Source organism: Melanaphis sacchari, unplaced genomic scaffold (genome assembly GCF_002803265.2).
Source record: "Melanaphis sacchari strain LSU unplaced genomic scaffold, SCAv2.0 Contig221_pilon_pilon, whole genome shotgun sequence".
In the NCBI taxonomy this organism is placed as follows: Eukaryota; Metazoa; Arthropoda; class Insecta; order Hemiptera; family Aphididae; genus Melanaphis; species Melanaphis sacchari.
This window is the reverse complement of record NW_020271098.1, coordinates 178,567-191,410: the sequence shown is the minus strand read 5'-3', so window position 1 is coordinate 191,410 and position 12,844 is coordinate 178,567. Positions and strand designations below refer to the sequence as shown.

The following is a 12,844-nucleotide window of genomic DNA, read 5'->3' as shown; positions in this document are numbered from 1 at the left end:
AAATGTTTTATTTTTGTAATCAATACCTATATAAGATTATACTTTAAATACATAAACGTTAACAAAAATTGTATATAAAGGCATGTTATAAACTGTGTGTGATTTGTTAGGCTCTAATTCTTTGGTAAACTTATAATTATATACAAAATAAATATTTTAAACACATTTCAGTCGATTTCTACAACGTATGTAGCTGGGAATACTCCGATTGCGCCTTTCAGGTCTCCTAACCACCAGCCGTCAGACTTTTTGCTGTGGATATGTATAACGTCGCCTAAAACAAGTTGATAATAATATAGATCAACAACGTTCGTTAATTCGCTAACGTGCATACAGACTACATCGGTAAAAAATTTTAATATTCGACTTGCCTGGTTCTAAACTTAATTCATCGTTCAATTTTGCTGAATACTGGTAGAGAGCCTTACAACGAGGACTTTTTATGTTTTCGTCAATATCGTCGTCGGCATCGTCTTCGTCGCTAGAGAAATCATCTACAAACAAATTCTCGTAATTAGTACTATAACTATGGAAAAACAAAGAATAGGTACTAGGTACCCTAATAAATTTAAACTAATCTAATATAACCTAAAAATCGTCAGAATTTTTAATATACAGATAATATGTATAATATAATAATCAAATATTTATTTCGTAGTTTTTAATTAATCGATTGTGGTTTAATTTATATTATATTTTGAAACTTTGATAAGACATAATAATATGATTGGATGCACCACGATACATAGTCATCACTTAACTACTAACAGCTATAATTTAATCTTTATTAACTCTATGTTTATAACATTAAGTGAGTGTTGAATCATATTAATTTAGAAAAGAATTACTTAAAAATAAAACCTTGTTTAACCTTGTTTTTTTAACTTATTTCATAAATAAATATGTAATTATTTTTATCTATAATAGTTGAAAAATATATATTTCTGGTTTCTAAATAAATAAAATATTTTAAATGTGTTTTTCATTTTTGGAAATTTGAATTGAAAATAACATCGAATAAATTATAATGCGTACAAGAGTGTTTAGTATTTATGTTATACTTGGATATATGCAATTTTCAATTAACATGGCTTAGTAACTTTTTATATAGACTTCTTGAAATTAACCAGTCTTGAGAATACATTTTCCATAAGCTGCTTTTAAAATAAAATGATTAATGTTCATTACTTATCAACAATAATTTTTATCGGCAATTATTTTCCTTGGACGCTGATTATTAATATAAAACTAAAACTGTTAAATTTTTCTTTTATCCAATGCGATTATTATGTTCAAATTTATGATGAGTCTTCACACCTTTATCGTTTTGTAAAATCTAATGTAATCGATAGAAAATTGTCACGACTATAATCCTTTGAAGAATTATAACTAAATTTCAGGGTAAACAAATATGTGTTTTTATTTTGTTTTTTTTTTTTTTTTTTTTGGAAATGTAACGTTTTCCGTTGTGAAACATACACGAGTATACCTACTATTCTCGCGTTCAAAACTGATGGCGAACGAATAAAATAAAACAACGCACCAATAATCGCTATAATAGTAAATGACATAGACATATAAATAATTTGTGTCTAAAAAAATAATTCAAAAGTATTTATGGCACTAATATATGAGACTAGTAAAATGTTTCGACTGTATGCGTAAACGACAGGGAGCGCATATACTGCGTATACCACTGTACGGTTTTCCTAAAAATTTCCATCGAATGGATTTTTTCTATTAACCGTCATCGTCGGTCTATCTAAACAAATACAACAACGAGTCTTTGACAATCCGTCAGCGAGATTCACATCGTAAACGAAATACAATGATTGCCCACCGATGTCTGTGCCGTCCGCGGATCCCCGGTCCGACCACATGGACTCGTGCGCTAGGATAGGCGCTGTCGACGTTAGCTTCTGGCACACCGACGCAGGCATCTGAATATTAAGGACAAATAAGTCATTGGCGTTACGAGAGGGCCCATAATTATGAATCTAGTCCGTCACGAAGACCGTTGTTCACGATCCACGTAAGAATGCTGTATACGTACTTTGAGGACCGACATCTGAAGTCCGTTTTTATCTCGAGTTGTCTCGATGTGCTGCGAGAAGGTATTAGACGCTGCCGGCGGGTGACCTTCTAGAGTTGCCAGAGCCGTAACTACTTTATAATTGACCGCTTCTAAGTATAGTATCATTAAATTCGTCTGAAAACAAAGTGAGCATGACATATTATCATTATAATTGTTATAGACGATGGGTGTGGTGTTGTTTACTGCAGTCTACACACTTGTGCGCGCCACTAATTGACGGTGGCTAAAACGAGATATGACAACTTAAAAAACGATTTAAACAACAGTCGGTATGGTTGTTTTATAAAATATGGGGTGATTTACCGGACACAATCACCCCCGCTCCACTCCTTCATACCCAATTGTTTTCCTTTAATAATGAATTCATTCAAATTCAGATTTTTGGAACTTTTAAATTTAATTAAAAGTTATGCTTTCAAGTACTTGAGATTTATTTAACAAATTAAAGAGTGTCGTCTTATGACGATAATAACTTATTTTTTCATAATGTAAATTGTTAATCGGTTAAATTTTTTAAAAATTATGTACCTATCTAAATCGAAATTTAAACAAGAAGTATTTGTGTTGTTTATTTATGGGCATTAGGTCCTTGAAAACGAGTTGGAAAGATATGGTGGGCTATGATGAAAGTTTGTGTAATTAACATTAGTCGATTAACATAAATAATATAATTCAAATGTAAATCACTTCTTAAAATATAATTAAGAGTTCCAAAATTAAGAATTTGAATTAATTGATTACTTAACAAAAAACTGTTGAGTGAGCATGCTTAGTAAATCATCCTGTATATTATTCGTTTCTGTAAAAGGAAAATTCATCTATAACTCGCAATAGAATGTGCATTGGATTGTAGACAGGTGTGCCCGACGTCCGCCCTCGGGTAGGTCCCAATAAGGACAAAGTATAGGTATTAAATAATTGTATTCAAAACTAACGTGATGAAGTTTTTCATAGACGTTTTTGTGTGAGTCGTCGTGTTTCAAACCGGAAGTGTGGTGGTTCATCGCATTGGCCAGCGTGTCCAAGCCTTTTTTACTGCGCCGCTCTCGGTCCAGATCCTGCCTAACCAGCTGTAATATTTTCGTTAACGCCTATAACATATTATATCATAAAAAATTTGATTATTGTTGTTATAGGAAAACACGCGTAAAATATTGCTTACGGATATTCTTCTTTTTTTGTTCATGGCTAGATTTGTGTGTTCCGGATAAAAGTCGGGTAGCACTTGAACACTCAGATCTTCGTTGTATCGGTTTACCGTGTCTGTGATGATTGTAAAATCTTGAGACACATCACATTCATATATCGGTTCAGTGAGTCGAGACGATAGCTAAAACATAACATAGTAGTTACGTATACGGTTCGAATGAGAAGATAAATATATTATTATAGATAGGTACGTAATATAAAAAAATTAAAAAGTATTTCCGTGTTCACGTTACCTGTGAAATTTTCGGAACAAACTGTTGGTACATCTGCGACACGTGGTGAGCGTATTCTTTTAATCTCAGCAAACGTTCTTCCTCTAATGCCATGAAATTTTTTTCGGCGTCATTTACAGACATTTCCCATTCGAGCCTGCGAGTATTATTTATAGGGTAACTTATTAATCATAATATTAATAAAAACCAAAGTCTCGCTATTTCCTCTAAATATTACGACGGTGTCTGTTTTCTACCAAAGTTTATATTTCAAATTTCGACAAAAAAATTAATAAATTATATAAAATATTTTTAAGAACTCCTTAATCTAAATCCATCAAATTATTACGATTACGATATACCATGTCACACTCCGCCTCGCCATACCTCACCTCGTATAGTATCTCAATCATATCAAGCAATATAATTTTGCAAGTGCATTTCCAAACATAAACGCTTTAGCTGTAATAAATTAATAAACAGCGTATTAGCTATTAATATAATATAGAGATAATAGTTTTAAAAATCGAAGTTCTTCAAATTAATTATGTTTAAACAGTATGCAATAAAAATATCTAGTTTAGCGTCAAAATATATTAAACTATATGAAAAATACAAAAATAGAGAATCGTTTATGGTTCTCAACAGATATTTAAAATATGTATTAATTTATTTTGTTGGAAATTGAAATACAAGCTTTGATAGAAAAGGGCCGCGGTAATAATGGTCGAGGTCACTTAGGCGGAAAACTAAGAATCCCAAAATCATTAGTGGTTGTCATTCCTGTCGAAGAGCATGATGAGCATGCAGTAATCTTATACTTTAAACTAATTACAGTATCAAACTATTATACAAAACTACACTTTCTACATTAGTATACATTTTTTTTTTTTTTTTTTTTTTTTAATGTCCTGCTTCGGAGTATGAAATTAAGAACATATATTATAAATTACAATCACACAAAGCAATAAAATAAAAGTAATTACTATAGTAATACTAGGGAATTCACTTCTGCTGTATTGTATAGATTTAGACTTTCATAATAATCATAATATACCTATAAGAATGTATACTATTCATCATTAAGTATTCAGTGATAAATTATTTATTATACTTGAAAATATGATTCTAAGCGAAAATCGATATAGGTAAATAAATATTCCTAAAGTAGCTTATGGCATTTTAAAATTAAAATAAAAAACAATATATTTATTATCAAAAACTGAGGTATCATAATATATTATAATTTATAATATTAACTTTTTCTTGCTGTTTTGAGTACCTATGCTCATACCAACTAATAGTAAGCTAAAACACTTACTAAGATTTTTCTATATTTTACATCCACCCCTCTTTTTGTTATTAAAAAAAATATGATACCAAAAACAACTGTCGATATTGAATATTGGAACAAATTCTCTATTCTAAGACATGATAAACACAAAAATTTAGGAATTTTTATACACATAATAATTGTAAAATCAATAATGATTTTGCTTCCCTTAGAATTTAAAAAAAAATTACATTTTTGTATGTAAAAATGTAGTTTTACCAGAACCTATTTAGTACCTATACAATATTAAAAAAATATTTATTCTTTTTAACTCAATTCGATTATTCTTACTTGGCTCTAGCTGTTCGAACACAATACGTATAATATTCTGTGTAGCTCTTTTTTACAGATTCTTCCAATTTTCTTTTTTTGTTTTCCAACTAGAAAAAATCAACTTTCTTTAATTATTTTAGCGTATAACAAACAACACAATACTAAACAATAAAATTACTTTAGTAGCATCTTTGGTCAAATTCGCATTACTTGTAAGGATTGAATAAGAAGCATCACTTGTCATGTCTTGAACTTTTTCATTTTCTCTAGCTACAGTAAAACTTTCTTTTTTACTTCTTCGCTCATCGGTTCTCCATTTGTTCATACATTTTTCTAATAATTTAAAACTTGTTAAAATTTAATATGTATATATTTTCATTAAATAATGTTAACCGTTAGAATTGTTGATAAAAATATTCAAATTCATAATGTACATTTTTTAAATATACGGAATAATCAAAACATGTTGAAAAATACAAACATAATATCTCAATAAAAATAAAATAGAGGTTAATTGAAATATATTTTAAATTATATTAAAATAGCGACAAAACCTGATTTAAAATGTATAATCCAAACAAAATTAAGTTAATTTAAGCTAATTTAAATAAAATGCTAATATTAAAAGTACCTATAAGATATAGTATAAGTAGTTTTTTTTGAAAATGTAAAATACAGAAATAATGTTATAGATTACTACGAATGATTATAAACAGTTATTAAGTTATTTATTACCCATTATATTATACCTATATACGTATCTAAAAATTAATTATCCAATATAACGCAACTTACTGGTTTTGCTGACATTGCATTCAACCGTTTTTTTTATCCTGCAGTGTGTTTCTTGTAAGTTCTTGAGTGGCTTAACTATATCATCCTCCAATGAATTAGCAATACAACGGTGTGCTTGACCATCGGTTTCCATTTCTTTACCGATTACTAACCAAGCTTTTTGTATAGAACCGATGCCTTTTTGTGCAGCTTTCATAAGTTTCACGGAAAGCTTAGACATTGTTTTTGCATAATGCAACTCGAGTTCCACTCTAAATAAAATTGTTTTGCAAAAAAATAATGTAAATCATATTATATAGCCAAAAAATAACAACCCAAAACAATCGTGTACTGTACTATTATATAAGTACATATTAAACAAGATGTACAATATGACACTCCTTAAAAAGTGTGTTGTTTACCTTTCTTGCATAATGTTTCCAAGTTCCTTGCAAAAGTCATTGCCCTTTTTAACAAACTTACGCAGTTCGTGATATCTTGAGTGGCCCTAAAGCATTTAGTCGATTAAAACACTGCCCACTCTCCATGAACGTCCCCAGGTGGGTGTGTTTCGAGGTTGTCTTGCCCACATGCAGACTTACCATAGTATCGAAGTCGAATCCTCCTCTGAGTGTATACTTCAATTTCCCCTTCCTGCTACCGGACAGGCTTCGTGGTTTATCTGTACTCATTGCGACAAAATATCTGCAAAAACGGGAAAAAGTACAAATACAATTATAATATTGCAACAAGTTGGATCCCGCTTTCTAATACGTAAGTATATAATAATATATTATGCATATGTATATTATAAATAATGTGTGGTGTGCACGAAATAAAAATTGAAAAAGTAAAATTTATTTTTGTCAATAGACGAAACCGGTTGGGCCAGACACTCAACTATTGTAAAACCCTCAAAGAGCCGCCGATTTAGGTCTAGTTGTTTTGAAAGTAATGTCCACTCTGGCCACTTCAAGATACATCCGAACAAGGCCATCTGCTTTCTCTGAGTTGTTAACAACGCCGCACATAGTGATTCTTTTTTTTTTAATGAAATAATTGATTTAATACTTATCAAATGCATTATTTTCTACCGTAAAGAAAAATTCTGTAATTAATGGATTTTAGCACGCTCTATTAATCGACAGAGCTACGGATTATATTCTGCGACCACTACACGCTATACAACATATTATATCTGATGTATTACTGCGGTGAGATGTAGCACATTCACCTGGGCATTTTAAAGAGAAATTTTCTCGCACATCAATACGAAGTCTGATTACTATAATTCAGCTCTATACTGACAATAATGGGCTTCATATCTGGAAAACCTGTTTCCGTGACATTTCAGAAACAATACCGAGTATAGGTACTTCGATAGAAAAAAAAAATGTAGACTTGAATAGTGCAAAAAAAAATCTATAATTTTGCTATTTATTCTTTAAGTATAGTTTACATTTATTATTTACACTTGTAAATATTATTCGCTTCAATAATAAGACCTCAATACTAGTGCGTAAAAAATCGTTTAGATGGTTTCCGTATTCGAGGTTTTTCGTTACAGCACGTTTATAATTTCAATTATAAAAATAATTCATAACTCATTATACAAGATCATGATATTAAATAAATACATTATTTTTTTCTTTTGATTAATTAAGTAAAATTGTTTAAATTGAAATTCATCAAAACGAAAATCGTTTGCTGTGCGAATGATAATAATTACTATTATCGAATTTTTCAGTAAGTGATTTTAATAATTGGATAGTTAGCAGACCCAGTTATTATTAGTCTTTAACATTACAACGCTATGCTTAAAAAACAGCAAACATTCTAGTCACTATATAGTGTCGTATAGTATCGAAACCCAAATTCTCCATAAAAAATAAATCAACATATTTCATCGACCGTAGCTTCTTATTGACAACGTCAAATGTTTCATAAACTTAAAACGAATTAATATACATATTACATATTATAGTATTAATTCTAGTATTATTATTGTATAATATATTGATTGTAACTTTTCTATGATGACAAAAACAGATTTAAGTTTTTTTAATAATCAATTATAGAGATATAAACTAAAATTGTAACAGATGTTCATTGTACACATTTTTTTTTTTTTTTTTGTGCGTGTTAGTTTATGTAGTTAATGGAGATAATTTGTTTTATTTATAAGTGTGTTTATAAATGTACGTACATAGTACATATTATACATATATATATCAATCCCCTCTACCGAAAAATATTCAAACATCGTGGGGTATAATGTAATTCATTTACTGCACGTGTAAAATATATTTCGTACAATTATCATCGACAAATATAACCAAATTTCAAGTGAAAAAACAACAGAATTGCCGTATAGAGCATACTTTAACGTACCTATAGCCACACTATTATTATTCACATTATTCTATGTGACCTGCAGTCTTCTAAATTGATGTCAGTATGACAGTATCTATAGAATCGAGGCGTATGACCATAATATTACGTGCATTAAAAACCACAAATCTACGAACGGTAACTTTGAAATTCTTTTGTTTTATGTGGTAATAATAATTGCGCGTGCAAGACGTTCTCAGCAATACGATTTTCGATTTAAAATAATACTTTCAAAAATATTTATTCAAACATCATTATAATAATATCCACGAGTCGAACAAAACTGATAATGACTGTGCACAGTGCATAATAGTAATTAGTAAGAGAAATACAAATATGAAAAATAACAATCTATTGCTAATCATACGCGCATAACTATAATATATCAAATTGTCCGGACGAACGATAATTGATTTAAGCCCGTGACACGTGTAATTTCATGTGATAAAACAATATGATGAACTCGACGTGATATGATGGCTTTCAGAACTAAAATCATTATTTAATTAGATACCTATTGATTATCGTAGGTATTGCGTATGAATCTAGTATCGACGGTATGGTACATCGCGTGTCGTCGAAATAATGGTGTACACTGTTATTTTGTCGAAACGCTATTATTACTTGTTGCCAAATAAAAAAGGTATGAAATCACGAGTATAAAAATGTATGTCATGATGGGACGTCGTTTGCATACAGTGCTGTGTGTTATTGGCGTTATTGACTCGATAAAAACATGATAGAATGCAATCGAAATAAAATCGGATTAACACCTCTCTGAAAAATGCTGTGCAATCACCAGCGACACAGACAAAACGTAAAATACCAAAAATCGTTTTTATACCCACAGATCATGTCTGTCATACAATCTTTCTTTTTTCGTATTTTATATATTTTTTTCGTAATCGTACGATAGTATGGGTATTCGCATTTTCGACGACGGTTCGACATCACCTCTCGGTCGGTCGGTATTACGAATGAACTCCTATCACGATCATTGCAGTACTAGGTGCTAAGTGTTACACTATTACGCTGTATCATTATTATTCGACGTCAAATCGAAAAACGGCCGTATGACGGCGAAAACCGTCGTCCAATATTATTTCGAGAACATCGATGCGCGATCGACGATAAAACGTTATGCCGGGCATTTAATTTTATAACAATTCCTTACCCGAACGGTCCGATTGGAGATCAGCAACGGCCGGAACGGGTTATAGGAAAATCGCAGGAAATCCGGGACGTCGTCGAGCGGTTATTCACTACTAGCGGGCAGACGACCGTCGAGACGCGCACATGTCGCCGGCACGGTAACCTGCTGTTCGCGGTGTACTAAAACTAAACCTCGCCACGGCACGGCGGACCACTTGACGATCGTTTTCCACGTAGGAGAACCCGTTCGGCGGCGGTGTTGGAGCGGAAGTGTGGTCGGGTTAGTGGATGACGGAGAGGGGCCCAGAGCGCACGCACTCGCCCAGTGTTATTATGTGGCCGCACGCAGCCGTCCGCGCACTTCGCCTCCTCCCCCCCCCCCCGAAGCGCCGCCGTAATTTTATAAACAACACAAAAATAATAATAATATACTACATACGTATATAATAGACGTCTATGTATGCTTAAAGCTACCACGTGATAAGCCTTGCGCGCCCGCGCGCGTGTGTGTGTTTGGCTGTTCTATGACGCTTAATTGCTGCCCAAATTTGTTTCATATTCAATATGTTTACTGTTTATTGAACTAGTAGTAACATTGGACTAATGGTTTTTTTTTTCTCGTTAATTCTTAAGAGTTCAGGGTTTTGAAAAACTTTCAAATTTTAATCGTTGCTTTTGACATTAAATTTTTTCAAAGTTGTTGTAACCCAATTGTCCATCTCACACGACTAGATGACCATCACAATAGTATAAAGTTACACTAATCGTGCCTCTCCAGACTCCTCCCCCCCACGTCACCACTTATACGCCTACATATTTTACTTTATACAACTCGTCATCTGAACCAATTAACTGTTTCCCGCGAACAACGTAACAGTCTCTCTCTCCCTCACCGGATGTAAAAAAATAAATATAATTTACGTCATTTTATAACAGAGCCATATAGATATAGTCACAGGAAATGTCAATACAATAATATTATGATATCGACAACACGTATTTTTAACGTACAGTAAATTAATAAGGAATTCAAAATTAAGGTTGAAATTGGAATATTTAATTTTGAACAATCTTAATATGAGACATGTTATTTCAAAATTAGCTAAAAAAAATTATTGAAAATGTTCAAAAATAACAAATAACGAAAATGAGTTTAAGATTTTACTCTATGATTTCATTATATATATATCATGCTATAAAAGCTTTGGAGTGTATACACATTGCTATTTGCTTATAGATATTTACTATACATATAGAAAGATTATATATATAGATTTATAGTTTTGTTTACAATTTTATCATATAGCTGTTTTTGAAGCCAACATTTTTTCGGTTTATTTATACATAGCTGATTTTGAAATTGACTCTGTGATATTAGTGGTTTTGAAACAAACATTGAAACATTTTAATAACAAAACATTAATTTCGTGCCATACCTTAGACAGATTAAAACTTTATTTGACTTTATGTTTTATTATTTTACCGCTAAAAAAAACTTGTATTTTCCAAGATCGGTTTAAAATACTTATATAACCTTGTTTTATATTCAATATTTTTACAGGATTTGTAATACATTATAACCGTTTAGAAAATATAAAAAAACAATTTAAAAAAAAGTGTTATTTTAGTTAATTTTTAAACTACACGTCTCGAGTATATTATTATAAAATATTTTTATCTCACGAAAATAGGTCAAAAACACCTAATATCAATTATAATAATTGATTTGGTACATGGAAATATTACACATTGTTCACAATTCCAACTTTCTCTAGTTTATAAAATATTTTATCCCTTCGATATTATTATCAAATATAAATTAATTTAGAACTTATCATTTAGACATTTTTATTATGATATGATTATTTTTTTTATATTTTAAAAATGTTAAATATTTATTAAATATGTAAATTAAAAAAAAATATATTCTAGAAAGTAATAAGACTTAGGAAAATGCCTGTTTTTCTTATCACATACTGAATTATATATAGTATACAATATATAGATACATCGTCATTATCTGTACGTCACTACTTAAAAGTAGATTGGTAGTCAAACTCGCAAAGTAAGATAAAGTCGTGTGCTTTCAATATTTTATTTTAAAAAATTTAACCGTACTTAAACGAGATATTTTTCGTTTGGAAATTAAACAAGTCTTCCTTTTTATTTGACCCTAATGCACTTTTATTCAACCATTTATAAAATGTACATAAGTACGGATTAAAATCTGGTCCATTTATTCAATTTACAATATCAATTGAAGATGATTATATCAATCACTTAAAAACGATAACATAACTTTAAACACTCATTCGAATGACTCAGACAATCACTGGTCAAATGACTTAAATTTAGTTATACAATGCACCTAATAATTAAACGATTTGGAATTATTAATTACAAGAAATTATTTTGAAATTTATTTATCATAAATATGTTGAAAATTGCACTTAAATTGGTTGGAATATATTATTATCATCTATATTTTATGGATTTATTTATCGTTTAAATAAGCAAAAAAATAAAAACAATAAATATGAAAATTCATTATTATAAAAAAAATATTTTAATATTGCCGCCTTCAGGTAATATATTAGCTCCTATGTAATTGATTTAAAAAATATTAATTTTCTAACCTACAGTTAATGATGACTTTCAAATTCTGGGACATACTGCAGTATAATTTGAAACATCAATATTCATTGTATTCAATAGAAATAAAATATTCCAGTTGTGTTTCAAAACCTCTACTACTTAAGGCATACTACCGGTTTCTTTTCAATGTAGATTGTCTATTGAATACTATTTTGATATTTATTTTACATTCGTAATTTATAAAGTTTGTTTTTGTATTTGCTAACCATAATACTTAAAATGTATTCTTAAATAATTTTAATGAATCTAAATCGAATAACTTAAACTTATAAAATACCCGATGACAGTATAAACTATAAGTATCTAATAAATAATATTTACAAATTTTCTTTTCTAATAATTTTACATATAATTATTTATTCATTTAACCTTATTCAAAAATATCTACATTTTAGTTATTTTCTATACTTATATAATATTAACCAAAAGTAAATAGAAATCAGATTACAATGTAAGTCTTAAATATTTTATGATACACAAGAATACTAAAAAAAATGTGAATAAGAATTTTAAGCAACTTCTTTAACTCCAACACATCCAGTTATCATTGAATTTGATTTATATTTTATAATATTCACAAATATTATAATAAAATAATATTATGATACGTATTGTGATAGGGTACAATAATGTTTTGCTAAAAGACCAAAATTTAAAATACTAAACAACACATGTACAATTTGGTAGCCTAGGAAGTATTTACTTTTTATTTTTTATCAATTCAGAATAACAAAAAATGTAAATGGTTTT

At 29.8% G+C, this 12,844-nt stretch overlaps 1 protein-coding gene across 1 annotated transcript; it reads right to left on the bottom strand.

Moving 5' to 3' along the window:
• Positions 1 to 8: 8 nt before the first annotated feature.
• Positions 9 to 9,684, bottom strand: LOC112594225 (nostrin). Its single transcript, XM_025338908.1, has 13 exons — positions 9,462 to 9,684; positions 6,499 to 6,601; positions 6,319 to 6,404; positions 5,918 to 6,168; positions 5,301 to 5,455; positions 5,141 to 5,229; positions 3,538 to 3,673; positions 3,258 to 3,425; positions 3,031 to 3,186; positions 2,054 to 2,209; positions 1,841 to 1,940; positions 372 to 494; positions 9 to 274 (listed from the first exon to the last, which is right to left on the bottom strand). Exons 2-13 carry the CDS (start codon positions 6,586 to 6,588, stop codon positions 168 to 170), a joined length of 1,617 nt encoding a protein of 538 aa, XP_025194693.1. The 5' UTR covers positions 6,589 to 6,601; positions 9,462 to 9,684; the 3' UTR covers positions 9 to 167.
• Positions 9,685 to 12,844: the final 3,160 nt, after the last annotated feature.